This window comes from Cervus canadensis, chromosome 8, assembly GCF_019320065.1.
Source record: "Cervus canadensis isolate Bull #8, Minnesota chromosome 8, ASM1932006v1, whole genome shotgun sequence".
NCBI classification, from domain to species: domain Eukaryota; kingdom Metazoa; phylum Chordata; class Mammalia; order Artiodactyla; family Cervidae; genus Cervus; species Cervus canadensis.
In genome coordinates, this window is record NC_057393.1 from 44190058 (window position 1) to 44207240 (window position 17183).

Consider the following 17183-nt stretch of genomic DNA (forward strand, 5'->3'; position numbering starts at 1 on the left):
TTGAGAAAGTGGAGACAACTTGGATTAAACAAATAGCAACTGCTTTTCAAAATCACAAAAAGCAGTCTTTTAAAATCTGGTTGACATATAGCAGTTGTTTCTGTGTAAATACATTCTTGGATTTATTTTTCTTGGAAAGAACTATCTATTCAATGATACCACATCATTTCTGATGGAAAGATACCATAAATATTTTTAACAAAAACAAAGAGAATTTTGAAACTTCTCTTCATAAGTAGACATACTATTACTGGGAATACATTTAAACTCATGCAATTTCAAGTTATAAAGAAGGAATGCAGTATAGAAGACATAACTTTCTGTTTAAAAGTAAACGTACAGTAAAAGATGAAGATTACTGTATATAGAGCAAAACAGCACTTAGTCTATTCTATTGCATCTTTTTTTTTCTAATGTCCTTGTATTAGAATGATATCATTTACTTACTTATGCCTATGTATCCACAGGTGAGAAAGAGAAAACATGTGATAGAAAAAAAAAGTTTTAACTATAGTTAAATTGAGATGGTTAGGAAAATATTAACAAGAATATGCTTTAAATACGTAATACTCATATCAAAAGAGAAAATATATGTGTCATATTTTATTAATATGAATAATTTTAATAATGCTTTAGATAAAATCATATGACATTTATTTTGTTGTCTTATGACATAAAATTACATCTAGCTATCTATTGGGTTGCTTGAAAAGTTCATTTGTTTTTTTCCATAACCTCCTATGGAAAAATCCAAATGGATTTTTTGGCCAACCCACTATCTCCTATACATAGTTAAATTCACCTCTATTAAACATGGGTGACTTCAATTCTAAAACAGAATTTTAAAAATGAGATTCTAAGAATTGCTGCTATGTCCAAAGTGAACAATTAGTCCACATTGATTTATAAAGAAGACATAAGTCTTGTTTAGAAGGAATATGACTTTTACAGAGTAATTATTGAGTCTACATTAAGTTGTTAATTATTTGTGAAACTTTTTTTTCAATATACCCTTCGTCTTTTTAAAAAATAGTTGATTATAATTCATTTGAAGATAGCTTATTTTATAGCAATTTATGGCTAGAATTCTTGCAAAAAGTTTTTAAATAGATAATTTAAACATTTGTCAAAGATCATTAAATGTGTAAAACTTAAAACACTTCAATAAATACAAATAAGAATTGCAAAATCCTCTACTATCTACTGCAATTTTTCAAATAAAAATAGTCCTTAAGCATTGCTACTTGAAAATTATCACCATCAAACTATACTGATTCCCGGTGATGTTACAGTATTCCTGCTTTTTTTAAATAGAAATTAGTATATACCCGTCACTAATTTCAAATAAAGCACATTCAACTTTACACATCAATCTTTTTTAGTTTTGAACATTTTTAGAATCAAATCTTATTGGCTCAATTCCAACATTCACCAATAATTGAAAAAGAAACCATCATTCCAACTTATATGAAAGGAAAAAAATATTTAAAACATTAATCCTATATTATTACTTCAGAAGTAGCATGTGAGGCATTAAGTTCTTTTAAATTCAACTTTAGCATTAAACTATATGTTAAATTCAGTTTTAGTATTTTAAAAACTATTTTCAATATAACCTATATAATAGTATGAATACAGTTCATAATATTGATACATAGGTTCGAATATAATTTTCCCATTAAAAGATAAATTTCATAACTTTTGAGGCTTGCTTTATTCCTACTAGTAAATGCTACAAATGTAACACAGTAGAATGTGTTTTAGTCCCTCAATTCCACCAAATTTCAGTTAATAATAGTCTTCCTGGATTTAATTTAGTCATATTCAAAGTTTTATAATATCCTTGGTTGTTTTGCATTTCATGTTGATATATCTTGAATTTTTTTTTTCCTATTTATGGGGGATCGGGATAGGGAATACATGTAAATCCATGGCTGATTCATGTCAATGAATTTTTTTTTTTAATACGGCAGATTAAATATCTCCAGAAAGAATCATGTTTGAGGTAGCATCATTAAAGACACTATAAAGCCATAAAATCTTTTAGGAATAATTTAAACTCTTTTTCAAAATGGTGATTTAGTATTGATTAGAGATTCCAAATAGTCCAGGAGAAATACTATTATAAGAGGTTATATATGTGATATTAATTATTTATTTTCATTCAGATTTTAATTCTATTTTATAACATCTTAAAATAGTATCTTAGAAAAGTCTATTATTTTAGACCATAGAATGGACTTTTGATTACCAAACAGGAGCTGGCTTTTGGTACCAAACCAGGAATTACTATTTTATGACTGTGCTTTATTGTCCTCATTTTTTATGAGAAAAATATTTTCAGAAGTTTTAATTTGGGAGAAAAATCCTTGATTCTGAAGATTTAGAAATTAAATGTAATACTCAAGCTACTCATCTGCCAATGTCTTCTCAAACTGAACACTTCTTTCTTGTTACTCAGTTTTTATTATTATTATTATTGTTAATGTTTTTTGTTAGTTTTTTGGTTATTACTCTCCAACTGAACTTTCTTAGGTCTTCATCTTAACAGTTTTATGTTTAAAAAATGTAATAATCAAAATAGGCTGTAAGCAGTATTTCCACATCAAGTTGAAATTTAATACTCACCACACAGCATCCATCAAAACCCATTTATTTCTAAAAGTCCCTGGAAAGTCTACTTACATCGTGCTGTCCCCGAGTTCTTCATAGAGATGAGCACCAGGAGGCGGCGGGGGTGGCGGGGCCATGGCCACCGGTGGCGGGGCAGGCGCTGCTGGTTTGGCCGCAGGCAGGGCGGACTGGATTCGAGCTGTCTTGGTGCACTCAGCTTGGCGTCTTTGGTAAAGTAAGGAGGTTTTGTAAAACTCATTTTAGAAATCATATACTTATCAACAGGCTACCTTTCAATAATAAAGTCCAGTTATCAGAGGAATTCAAAATTTTTTGTACAAATATTTGAACTTAACTAACTAATACAATTACAAAAGCATTCCCACAGAGTACCATTTACTTAAAACCCCTTCTCCTTAGTTCTTTAAAATGTTTAGTCCTTGAAAAAATGGTCAATTCAGTAGAAAAATTTGCAAATTAAGTTAAATGATAATATTAAATGGAGAAGGAAAAGTATTTATAACATGTGATTGATAACTGGTGGTGGTTTAATGGATCTCTTTCATAATGAGGCATATAAAAGATACATGTGATGCCAAGTTGCTTCAATGGTGTCCGACTCCACGTCCCTATGGACAGTAGCCTGTCTGGCTCTTCTGTCCATGGGATTCTCCAGGCAAGAATACTGGAGTGGGTTGCCATTCTCTTCTCCAGGGGATCTTCCTGACCAGGGAATGAACCCAGGTTTCTTATGTCTCCTTCACTGGCGGGTGGGTTCTTTACCACTAGCTCCACTTGGGAGCCCATAGAAGATACACAATTGGCTTTTATTATTGGCCTTCCATCTATTTAAAGAAAAATTATTTTGTTTAAAAATGATTTTAAACCCATCTTAGATACTACAGGAACTGTGTAGAAGTGCACGTTTAGGAGGGAGATTTGGTTAGCTTTTATTTTCTTTGGATTCCAAGGAATGCCTGTGATTCTTGCATTGGAGCAAGGCTGTTCTTTTTTACTTTCCTGGATACTGATTGTTAATTCTTGTCTCAAAACCAAAATCCCAAAAGGTGGCGGATATCAGGGCAAACTGTCTTTTTCACATTTCTTCCTCTTGTATCCATTTGTCTAAAACTAGTTCAATTCTATATACATAAACCACAAGGGCTTCCCTGGTGGCTCAGACGGTAAAGAATCTGCCTAAATGTGGGAGACCTGGGTTCGATCCCTGGGTTGGGAAGATCCCCTGGAGGAGAGCATGGCAACCAACTCGAGTATTCTTGCCTGGAGAATCCCCATGGACTGAGGAATTTGGCAGGCCACAGTCCACAGGGTCACAGAGAGTAGGACACGACTGAGCAAATAAACACACACACACAAACCACAAAAGAACTGCAACTAAAAACTAGTTCAAACACAAAATACAAATATAAAGTAGAGAAATAATACCTGCTTCTGGGCAGGCTGACTACTTTATTAGCATTATCTGTTTTTTTTTTTCTTTTCATATCACATAAAATCATATGCAACATATTAGTAATTATACTTACACTTTAAACCTGTTTGGGAAAGCAAATGAATAAGAAAAAAAGAGAAAGTTACATGAGAAACACTGCATTCATAATATTTTAACATCTGAATTCATCTAAACTATGAATAATTTATGGGTTAAACTCATAATAACACAGACTTAATGACATTGTAGGAGAATTAAGTCTTTAAATTCAGAAAGTGAAAATGGTAAGCACTTTATTATTACTGTCACCGTCCTACAAGCTGTTAAAACATTTATTGCAGGAAAACAAAGAAATTAACTAGTTGGAATAGGAAACACTGGATTAAAACATGCATATGTGAGTTCTTCCTCTGATAGAGAAATGGAATATTAAAGATGCTCTGATCTTTATAACTGGCATTTTGGTTTACTGCATTTGAAGACTATTAAAGAAATGGAATCAGGCAACAAGCTCCAGTTATACTCGTCCTCACTTTGAAGCTGAAGCTAGAATTGGAAGGTGCCAATCCTGGAGACTAAATTTATGACACTTTCACATTTGCCTCCTAGTTTTCCATCCACAGCAAATTTCAAAGACACATCTTAAAGTGAAAGAATAACCATTCATTCCAATCTATTTATAAGCAGAAAATGAAGGTACAAAAGTTAAATTTTAAAATAATAGAATTTTACTTTATAACATGTTTACTTTTGTTAATCTACAAAAAGAGAGTAACCAAAATTTACTCTTAGATTGTCAAGCTGATTACTAAATTAAAAAACAATAAAATAATATATATTTAAAATATTTAAATATTAAGGATTTTAATATTTTGTTGAAATTCAGACCATTTAGCATAACATCCAGGATGCTTCAGTTTTGATCACTGCCTTGTATGCCAAGTAAAAGAAGTTTTCTCACTTATTTTAATGCTAGCAGGGTATAATAAATCTCCTTTCAGGAATAGTTGGATGAAAAAGTAACTGTGATACAGACATATTTAACATGAAAATTAATATTGGGTTGATAACTTAATAATCTAAAAATATGTCCATTATTGTTTGTGTATAGGCTTTAGATTTGGCATATCAACTTATTTAAGCACACACTGAACTCTAATATGTCAACCTAAATGTTATATTTGCAACTTCTCATTCCTTTTGTGACAGAAAATATTCCTCTACTATGTTCATGCACAGCACATTCTTCAACTTTCAAGTTGGAATTACCTTTCCTTATTTAATTCAATAGAAAATCCTCATTGCTGAGAGAACAAAGATAACAGTTTAAGATTATGTAAAGACTTTTTTAGTACTTTCCCTGTAGATATTTTAATTATCTTTAATTAATTTAATTAAATTAATCATTTAAAAAAATGATGAGTAGCCATTCTACCATTATTTGTTATGTCAAGTAATTTGTATGATTTATTATTCCTGTCTGTTAATTATTTTCATTTTGTGGTACCCTCAGGGCTATCTCTCTTCTTAACCTATTCCATAGTTTTGTTTTTATTTTTTAGCACTTATCATCAATAGGGATATACTTAAAAAGTACAACCTTCTATCACACAATTCCCCATATCTAGTATCGAATAAAGAAAAGTTGCTTACTAGACTATTTTAAATATAGATGTTTAAATTAGCTAAAATTTACTTGACTACTGTAAAGAACCTTAAGAAGAAAAATATAGATATTTTAAATGAATGTATTTGTCTATAGGGACCAGAAAAATGTAAGACTTGTACAACCAAAATATAATGTTAGATGTTACAATATAGACTATCAAGGCTACCCAAGAAAGAAGAAACCATATGGAAAATTATATATGGTGTGCTATGATTTTTAAATGATTTTTTCAAACTATAATATCTGCATAGGGGCAAGTTTGACAATACGGATAAAAACCTAGCAAGACAATGCATTGATATTTAGGTTACAGACCTTCCTTTGCAACCGTGGTATCTGTAAATGACATTCCACTACCTTTCCTCCCAAAGTTCTTAACCTGATGAAGAGCATAAATGAAACTATAGGAGGTAACCTAACATTCCTGGCAGATAAGAATATTTTAGCACAGGAACACTGAGAAATCTGTGAAAAATGTATTGAAAGTTTGTAGTTTTCCCTTAAAGGAAGGGTATTTGCCACAAGAAAAATACCACACTCCCAGAATGTTTGCACCATGAATATTTTACAACTACAAAGCCATTTTACCAGAGGCAAGTTTTTGATATGCCTTCTTGAGGAGCTGTCCTTATTTCAGCAGGTATGAATACTTACTGTCTGTAGCTGACCAAAACCACCAAGATGGCAGGAATACAGCAGAGGATGATGATGAAGGCCAGAGCCAGCAGGGCCCCTTCGGTATAGCCGAGACTTTCTCCTCGCTTTTTAATGCTGGTCACTGCCTCTGGAGTCCGGATCTCCAGAATGCGTCCTCCTTCCCCATAATGTGGCTGAAAGTCTTTATTGATATCAAGCAGTTTGCCATCTAAAAATCTTTATTGTTAGATAAACAGTAAAATCAATATTAACAGAGAAGGCCTTTTAGTAAACAAAATATTTTTGGTAATCTCTTTTAATATTTTGTTTAATTGTAACATAAGCTGAGTCAGAAATCTTATTATGAATAAGAAAAGCATACATAAAAAGCAAGAGCAATAAAGAAGAGTAACAGTTCTATGTACCCATATCAAACATACTAATAACAACGATCCTTACTATGCTTATAGACTTGGCAGAAGTAAATAACGATGTTATTGAAATTAATATCGCTATGTTGAGATTATTTATAGTAAATTATTCAGGTGGGATAAAATATAATATTCTAAATTATATAGTACAATTTAGAAATGTGTTCCTGCATTTTATGTCTTTTGGTTCTCAAAATAATTCTGTAAAATCAAACCTTAATACTGATTTACTGCAGACCACAAAGTTGCAAAGTTATGAAAACAAATCTGAGATATCAACCCAAGTCTTCATAGTATTTAATTAGGTTTCACCAGACCACCCTAAATGTCAACACTCTCAAATCTCAAACCAAAATATTTTTATGGGAAAGAATGAACAAATTAAAAGGTTTTCTTCTTCCTGGAAACAGAATACTAAATAAATGATGCAGGCAGTAAATCAGTACACTTAGAATGATAAGAATTGGTGGTTGATTTATCTAGTGCATCCGGCAAAGTCACTTCAGTCATGTCTGATTGTGGGACCCAGGCTCTTCCACCTGTGGGATTCTCCAGGCCAGAACACTGGAGTGGGTTGCCATGCCCTCCTCCAGGGGATCTTCCTGACCCAGGGATCGAACCCTCATCTCTATGTCTCCTGAACTGGCAGGCAGGTTCTTTACCCACTAGCGCCACCTGGGAAGCCCAATTTATCTAGTAGTTCTTGCAAACCCTTTCACTAAATAATGCATTTCCAACTATGAGTATTGTGTTGGGGAGAAGAATTAAGGAATAATTGTTACTTAATTTAATTAGACTGAACAGTTTTGTCATATATTTTATGCTGCAATTAGCAGGCATTTTTTTTAAGATTCCTCAGGAACATTTAAACGGTCTTTTATAAATCCTATAATATTGATATAACAATTATGTTCTTAAAACCACAAAGCCACAAATGTTTTAGGCATTTGTATTTTGATTTCTTAAGACTTCTATCTATAAAAAATGAAATGTCCTACTGTAGAAAATTGAAAGCAAAATAGTTCAAAAAGCAAAATTACTCAAATGCTCATAATGCAAAGATAACAGCTGCTAATATTTTGGTGCACTAATCTTTTTTTTTTGCTATTAATAAACATTTTTATATATTTGTAATTACACAGCACATACAAAGTGAAAATATAATTTTAGAAACATGTTTTAATATAAAATACTGATGTGAAAAATACAAAGAATTGTGAAAAAAAGATTGAAATGGCTCAAAATTTCACCATCAAATAGTAACTGAAGATTGCTATCCTTGTGCATTTTACAGGCTATTTCTTCCCTTTTGATACCTTTTATTCTAATTTTCCAAGTGATCATGCTGACTTTAAATCTAGTTAAACAAGCTGTTCATAGCTTCTATAAAGAAAAAAAAATAGATGCCTGATATCAGATATGAATTCCTTGGATAGTTTATTAATCTTCCAATTTAGGAAACCTAATGGCTCAAATAACTCATTTTAGTTTTAAAGCTACGCAGGTTTTTATTCAAGTTATCATACTATAATACAAGGCAGTTAGGATGCTTTTTTGTTTATTTTTTACAAATATGCTTTTGTAGATGAAAAATATGCTTTTTATATCAATTTTTCCTAGACCATTTTCAGATATGTTTAGGAGTACTATAAAGGTTTTTCCATTGTTCCAAGTACAAGATTGGAATGGAATTGTACAACACTTTGTTTGAATGTTTATCAGATAAAATAAGAAATTCCAAATGAAATACAGATTAAGAATTACATCACAAGCACTATATCATTAGAAACTGGGAAGGATCAGAAGTAGACAAAGAGCATAAATTGCAAGGAAAAATTATTCCTATCATGCAGACAACAGGTCACTATTCTATTGGATTTTTACTGGATTCTCATTGATATCCAAACCACATAAAGGAAGATTTATTAGTCTTTTTACACTACAATAATTCTATGATTTAGATATTTATTTTGGTTTATTTCTCAATTTAGGATATCATAAGTATTTGTTTACTAGAAGAGAGCATCACATTTGAATCCATAACTGATTTAGAATAATTTTTTGCTCTATATATGAGGAACAACTTGTCTAGGCAAAAATCCTTTGAGGCATAACATTCTCCTCAAAATATTATGAATTTGATTCCACTGACTTTTGGCATTTATCATACAGATGGAATTTAAGGCATCAATTTTTGTTCCTTTATGATTAAGTCATTTTTATTTTTGTTTCAATAGTTCTAAAACATACTCAGTTGCTTTTAAACGACATGTGACAACATTTTCATTGATTCTGCCTGTGATGTAATGAAATCTTTTAATTGTATTTTCAGGTTTTGTTTCTGTGATAACTACTACAATTTCTACCTCAGTTCAGTTCAGTTCAGTCGCTTAGTTGTGTCCAACACTTTGTGACCCCAATGACTGTAGCACGCCAGGTTTCCCAGTCCATCGCCAACTCCCGGAGCTTGCTCGAACTTATGTACATCGAGTCGGTGATGCCATCCAACCATCTCATCCCCTATCATCCCCTTCTCCTCCTGCCTTCAATCTTTCCCAGCATCGGGTTTTTTCTAATGAGTCAATACTTTGCATCAGGTGGCCAAAGTATTGGAGTTTCAGTTTCAGCATCAGTCCTTCCAATGGATATTCAGGACTGATTTCCTCTAGGGTTGACTGGTTTGATCTCCTTGCAGTCCAAGGGACTTCTCAAGAATCTTCTCCAACACCACAGTTCAAAAGCATCAATTCTTCAGTGCTCAGCTTTCTTTATAGTCCAACTCTCACATCTTTACATGACTACTGGAAAAACCATAGCTTTGACTAGACAGACCTTTGTTGGCAAAGTAATGTCTCTGCTTTTTAATATGCTGTCTAGGTTGGGCATAACTTTTCTTCCAGGGAGAAAGCATCTTTTAATTTCATGGCTGCAATCATCATCTGCAGTAATTTTGGAGCCAACCAAAATAAAGTCTCTCACTGTTTCCAGAGATACATGCAATTATCAGGTTGTATCTTGATTGTCCTCTAAGTTTGTTTTTACTTCTTTTATCATTTTTTTCTTTCCCTTAATATGCTGTAAGCTTTTTATGTTTATACTTCCCTTTGCCAATTTATTTTTCAGATGCCTTTTCATTACAGGCAAGTCCAAGTTTGGATAGTCAATGGATTCTAGGAGATTTTCTCCCTAAAGATGGAAAATGTAGCCCAAAGAAACTTCAGGGTTTGGTTTTTGTTTTTGTTTTTTCCATATTTTTTCTGATTTCAGGACTAAGAGCTCTATTGTCTCCTAACATCCATGTCAATCCTTAAAGATGAACTCTAACTGACCTCTGGAATGTGGACTAATCCACATGTAGTCAATGTGAGCAGAGGAAAGGCATACTCCAAAGGGCCTGAGGGTTCCAGCCTGCTACCATGTGGAAGAAGGTCAACGACACTATTCTTCTGTGGAACATTTTTTACCAGAAAGAGGTAAAGATTCAGGGCATGTAAAACACATATACCATTTGTCTTATATGGTCTTTTTCTGTTGAAAATATTAAACTCTTTTCCAATGGTTTCTATAACAGAATTATTTCCAGAGATATAGTCTACCTCTAAGTCATCAGAATGGTATTTCTTTTGTTTTTCAGCATTTATTACTGATCCCATTTTTCTCCTTGCTTACTTCTTTTAGGAAGAAAATAAAACTGTCAGATTCAAGATCAATAAAGGCTTGATATTTGCTCTTTATTCTCATCCATAGTCTACTTAGCTGCTTGTTAAAATCCTTTTTAAGTCTAAGGGTGAAGTGAACAGATCCCTTACTAGCATTTCAGTTCAGTTCAGTTCAGTTCATTTCAGTTGTTCAGTCATGCCTGATTCTTTGTGATCCCATGGACTGCAGCATGCCAGGCTTCCCTGTTCATCACCAACTCCCAGAACTTGCTCAAACTCATGTCCATCAAGTTGGTGATGCCATCCAACAATCTCATCCCTTTCTCTTTCTGCCCTCAGTCTTTCCCAGCACCAGGGTCTTTTCAAATGAGTCAGCTTTTCACATCAGGTGGCCAAAGTATTGTAGTTTCAGCTTCAACATCAGTCCTTCCAATGAACATTCAGGACTGATCTCCTTTAGGATGGGCTGGTTGGATCTCCTTGCAGTCCAAGAGACTCTCAAGAGTCTTCTCCAACACCACAGTTCAAAAGCATCGATTCTTTGGCACTCAACTTTCTTTACAGTCCAACTCTCTTGTCCATATATGATTACTGCAAAAACCATAGCTTTGACTAGATGGACTTTTGTTGGCAAAGTAATGTCTCTGCTTTTTAATATGTTGTCTAGGTTGGTCATAGCTTTCCTTCCAAGGCGCAAGCTCCTTTTAATTTCACGGCTGCAGTTACCATCTGCAGTGATTTTGGAGCCCCCAAAAATAAAGTCTGTCACTATTTCCACTGTTTCCCTATCTATTTGCCATGAAGTGCTGGGACCGGATGCCATGATCTTAGTTTTCTGAATGTTGAGTTTTTTTTTTTTTTGAGTTTTAAGTCAACTTTTTCACTATCCTCTTTCGCTTTCATCAAGAGGCTCTTTAGTTCTTCACTTTCTGCTGTAAGGGTTGTGTCATCTGTGTATCTGAGGTTATTGATATTTCTCCCAGCAATCTTGATTCCAGGTTGTGTTTCATCCAACCTGACATTTTGCATAATATAGTCTGCATATATGTTAAATAAGCATGGTGATAATATACAACCTTTAAGTAATCCTTTCCCTATTTGGAATCAGTTTGTTGTTCCACACCCAGTTCTAACTGTTGCTTCTTGACCTGCATACATATTTCTCAGGAGGCAGGTAAGGTATTCCCATCTCTTTAAGAATTTTCCACAGTGTGTTGTGATCCACACAGTCAAAGGCTTTGACACAGTGAGTGAAGCAGAAGTAAATGTTTTTCTGGAACTCTCTTGCTTTTCAAAGATCCAATGGATATTGGCAATTTGATCTCTGGTTCCTCTGCCTTTTTTCAATCCAGTTTGAACATCTGGAAGTTCACAGTTCATGTACTGTTGAAGCCTGGCTTGGAGAATTTTGAGCATTACTTTGCTAGCATGTGAGATTAGTGTAATTGCCCTAGCATTTAGCCAACGTTAATCCATTATTGCTCTGTTTTCCCTAGATGAGGTAAATTCCTAAGTGAATTTCATATCTTCTGATTCACTCAACTGATGAAGCACATGCAAGCTTATATCCCTGCCTCCATTTACTTGTGTGGAACACCACGTTCAAAGAAGCAGGGCTGGCGGGGGTGGGGGGAAAATTGAGAGAGTAGCACTGACATATACACATTACGTTTAGTCTGTCAGTCACATTCAACTCTTTGTGAGCCCATGGACTGTAACCTGCCAGGCTCCTCTGTCCATGCGATTTCCCAGGCAAGAATATTGGAGCGGATTGCTATTTCCCTCTCCAGGGGATCCTCCCAACCCAAGGACTGAACCCACGGCTCCTTCGACTCCTGCATTGGCAGGTGGATTCTTTTACCACTGATCCACCTGGGAAACCCATTTACATTACCATGTGTGAAATAGATAGCTAGCAGGAATCTAGTGTATAGCAAGGGGGAGCTGAGCTAGGGTCTCTGTGATGATCTAGAGGAGAGGAAAGGGGATTGGGAGGGATGCTTAAGAGGTAGGGGGTATATGTATACATATGGCTGATTCACAGGATTGTAAAGCAGAAAATAACATAACATTGCAAAGCAATTATATTCCAATATTTAGCAAAAAAGAACAATGAATAACTCAGAAAAAAAGTACAATATGTAACCACAGACCATCCTGCATTTTACCTTGATTCAGTGTCGCAGTGTACATACCAACGTAGAATGAAGAGGAGGGTGAGCAGGAGAATGTGGTTTGTACTTCAAAAGCCCACACCTAAATGGTGGAGGAACAACTGCCTATTTCCTCGGTCAGTAAACACTGTGGGTCTCTGAAATAGTTTCACAGAGTGGCAATGGTTAACATATCTGCCCACATCCTTTCTACTTGGATCTGCTTAATAAAGCAAATCAGGGGTGAACTACTGTTTTCTCTATACCAGTACACAATTCTTTTAACTAGGTTCTAGTATTTTGTTTTCCAATTATTTGAATTTTCAGTATTTTTACTCTTTTTCCTGGATTTAGGAAGTTGAAAGAAGTTTTATCAGACCTTGGTAGTTAGATTCATTTTAAATTACGTATTTTTAAACACTGCAATTCTAAATGCAGTTTGTAAAATATACCAGCTTTTTCTACCTTCTTCTTTATCTCTTATTTACTATCTGAACAGGCTAAGGTTAAGCAGCCTGGGCATATAAAAAATATGTACAAGCTAAAATTGTATTTGCTTATTTTCAAATTTAATTAAGTTTCGTTTTAAAATAGAATTGTCTGTTTCTGCTCAGGAGGCAGAATGCCACAGGAGAATGTGGCATCCACCCTAATGACTGGAAAGTCTATAAGATTGAAATCATAAATTTTTTGCAAGCAAAAAAAAAAAAAACAAAACAAAACTGAATTGCAAAAGGTAACAGTTCCCTCCAACAGTGAGATGGGACCATGCATTGTTTCATCTTTCTTAGAACAAGGTAAAAATAGTGTTATAAATTTAAATAAAATAAATCAACTAAAATTTTAATAAATGCTTAAAAGCTAAGTGTGTATCAGCATATAGGTTAGAAAAAGTTACCCACAAACACACATGGGATTTGCACTCATTTGCAAACTCTTCCGTATGGACCACTATAAGATAGATTGGGTACAGGGCATGGAGCCAGAGAAAATCCTCTACATAGTGAAGGGATACAGGAAGTAATCAGATAAGGCTGGGGTGCTCTGCTGTCTGCAGAGCAGACACTAGACCTGTATCTCATACAAAGCAAGAGCTACATAGAGAGAGAGGAAGGAAAGCTTAAGTGAAGGCCCCCTGCTTCTGGAAAAGAGTCATGAGCAAAGTTCCCCCCATTTGGGGGAGAAGAAGGAGATTTCTGTCCAAAGACCCTGCAAAGTAGAGGTCTACTACCTGTGGGGGAGAGGCAGGGACTCTCTTAGACACAAGAACCTCCACAGTTATGAAGTAGATTATGGATGCCACAAGAAGGAGCAAAAGAAAAGATGAGAAAGCCCTGTCCTAAGTCCTAGGCACACGGACTAGACAAGGAAAATAGAACCTCCCAAACCCGTCATTGTTCCATCCCCATCTTAAGAGTAGAACCAAGCAGCAAGCAAGGGCCATTTACTGCATCAGGAGAGTAAGAGAATGGAGAGAAAGCCCTCTGTCACAGACATTCAGGGACTGCTGAAAGATAAAGAGAGCAGCAGAACTAGACAGATAATTCAGGTATCGGAACTGTCACATAGGGACTCTAATACAACTCTGATTAATATTTTATGGGATCTAGTATAATGTGGAAAACATGCCTGAAATGAGAAATTCAGTAAGGTGGTAGAAATTGTAAGAACCAAATGGAAAAGGAGAAAAACATTTTTTAGAAAGACATAAAAATAAAGAACTCTAATGTGCTTAAGGAAAGGCTAACGCAGATGAATCAATGAACTTGAAAAAAGGGCAACAGAAATTATCCAAAGAAAATACAAAGAGACAAGAATGTTGGGGGAAGGGAGAAGAACAAGAATAAAGCACTCAAAAGCTATGAGGAAAAAACAAATTTTAATTGGAGTCTCAGAAAAGGAATACAGACAGAATAGGGTATAAGAAATATTTGAAGATATTTTGTCTGAGAATATTCCAGAAATGAAAACAATAAGAACAAAAACTCCCCAGACAAAAATGCAGATTAAAGATACTCAGAGAATCTCAAGAATAAAAGCAAGATAAAAATGATATGCATAAACTGCAAAAAATCTAAGCAATTCAGATAACTCAAAATGAGAAAAATCAAAATACTCATAACCTCATGAAATAAGATATGTAATTAAAGAGTATTAATGTCATTCCAGTTTTCTATGCATTTATCTGTTTTTTTAAAATTTTTTGATATAGCTAAATCAGTTTCCAAAAATCGAAGTGAATGCCTTGGAGGAAGTACATTTTTTTTGTTACTAATGCTTTTTCCAGAAAATTCTAACATTCTTAGCTTTTAGGATAAGGGAAAATTGAGAGGATAATCCTATTTCCATTGGTCTGGACACTAGGCAACAATCCTAATGTCCTAGTGTATTTGTTCAGTGTTAAAAATAAATATACAAAACCTTTTATAACTTTAGAATAGATAATAATGTCTGATAACATCTTTGCATTATCAGCCTTGCATTATGTAATATATCTATGCAATTTCATTACAAAACATGTCAAGAAACAATTCTAGGGTTTAAATTAGACCAGTGTTTCACAGCTGCTAGTTCAAGGTGAAGACTGCTAAGAAAAAATTTTTAATACTTCACAGATATTCTGTCTTCTCCTCAATATAATTTTTTAAAGTTTATAGTTACTATATATTTTTTTATTTCTTCTTGGCTATAATAGTTATTGAATTGAATTTAGAGATCTACTCTTCACAATATAATGTAGGTTTGGGAAAAGTTGTTTAGAATGAAGAATGTGTATCTTATATTTCATACTGTCAGTTGAAATAAAATTGGCTTCAGTTTCCAAATCTTTCATCTATAAAATATTTGTAAGTACAATTCAAATTATAATCAACATTATTTTACTCTCTAGAGACAGGTTGTCATCCTAAAGACAGAGATATTTTTAAATTTTGTAAAACAACTTAAATTCAATCTATCATCATATTTCAAAGTAAAACAAATATATATATATAAAAGAATACAAATGAATTTAAATAAATGTTAATAATGAAAATTAATAGAAAGAACATATATAAATTACTTTTAAAGTGTATTCCTAAAGAACTTTTAAATTAATAAAGTAAGCAAATATTGACTTAGCAGATTTAAATGCTGCTTCATTTGGATGGTGATTCTAAAGCCTGAGAGGAAGCCATTGCTTCATTCGTTTGTGTTTCCTCACAGTGATTAGTATATTATCTTGCAAATGGCCAAAATGTCTATTATATATACATTTATTTAATCTTAATTATTAATATTTGACAACTATGTCTTTTAAAAAATTAAGTTGATATTAAATCAGTATTTTATTGTTGCTAAAATAATAGTTGAATGTTGATGAACAGATATAAAGTAAAACTAAATTCAGGATTCATGAGTTTTAATAAATAAATGGGTAAACACTTACTAAATAAAAACATGCACCCATATATGGACATACATGTAAATTTATATATGTATATATTTATTTATATGCTGTTTGTTATATAGAGAGACAAAGAAAAACTAAATTCTGAAATAATGGGTTTTGGAGATATATATATGTAGCTTATACTTATATATACACACATATCTCTGAATATTTGGAATATACACATTTTATTATATAACAATATGTATTTTTACTATAATGTGTTTTACTTTGGATAAGAACTACATGCCAAGAATCTTTTGAACACTAGGTGTCACTAAAGTAAAGGAGAAATTAACAACAACAAAAGCTGTTCTAGAATAACTTCCGAAGGAGACTATAACAGCATTTCGTTTATGATTCTGTTATTTTCCTTATTTTTAGGATTTATAACTCATATATTCAAATTCACACCAGGGTGCAATGTCACATGGACTTAGGTAGAAGTGACTATATCCTCTGCTTTCCACCAGCAAATCAGGGAAAAATCAGATACTAATTTTTGCCTATTCAGGAAGACCTTGAAGAAATTAGGCTTCTTCTTAAAATTCAAGCCTACTAATATCATTGCAGGCAAACTGCCACTTTAAGAATAAATCTGTGCTTTCCTCTCTAAGAGCCAGGTTTGTGGAGTAAGAGTGGAAGAAGATGAAAGGTGATCTCATTGAACTGCTCCTTGCTCTTAAGCATAATGGGTCTTCTGACATCTCAAGGAGAAGGAGAAAGATTCTAGGCATGAGCACCCTAGGCATTCCTTCTTAGATTTTTTTTTTTTTTTGCTCACACTTCACTTTAAAAAACAATTTGGTGGGTTTTAAACTTTCAAGTGAGGATTCCCTTGTAGCTCAGTTGGTAAAGAATCTGCCAGCAGTGCAGGAAACCATTCGATTCCTAGGTCGGGGAGATCTCCTGGAGAAAGAAATGGCAACCCACTCCAGTATTTTTGCCTGGAGAATCCCATGGACAGAGAAGCCTGGTGGGCTACAGTCCATGGGGTCACAAGAGTTAGATGCAACTTTGTGACTAAACCATCAACCACCACCAAACTTTAAGTACTTATAAGCCTTAAATTAGGATTATCTATGGGTGATATTGAGAAGGCAATGGCAACCCACACCAGTACTCTTGCCTGGAAAATC

The 17183-nt window shown here is 33.7% G+C and overlaps 1 protein-coding gene across 1 annotated transcript in view; it reads right to left on the bottom strand.

The window, feature by feature from the left end:
- PCDH15 (protocadherin related 15) overlaps positions 1–17183 on the bottom strand; it is a 1286954-nt gene that overhangs the window by 20418 nt on the left and 1249353 nt on the right. The window contains exons 32-34 of the mRNA XM_043476181.1: positions 6390–6608; positions 4161–4169; positions 2686–2838 (exon numbers count right to left, since the gene is read on the bottom strand). Coding sequence (XP_043332116.1) covers positions 2686–2838; positions 4161–4169; positions 6390–6608 — 381 coding nt within the window. The remainder of the gene's footprint in view (positions 1–2685; positions 2839–4160; positions 4170–6389; positions 6609–17183) is intronic.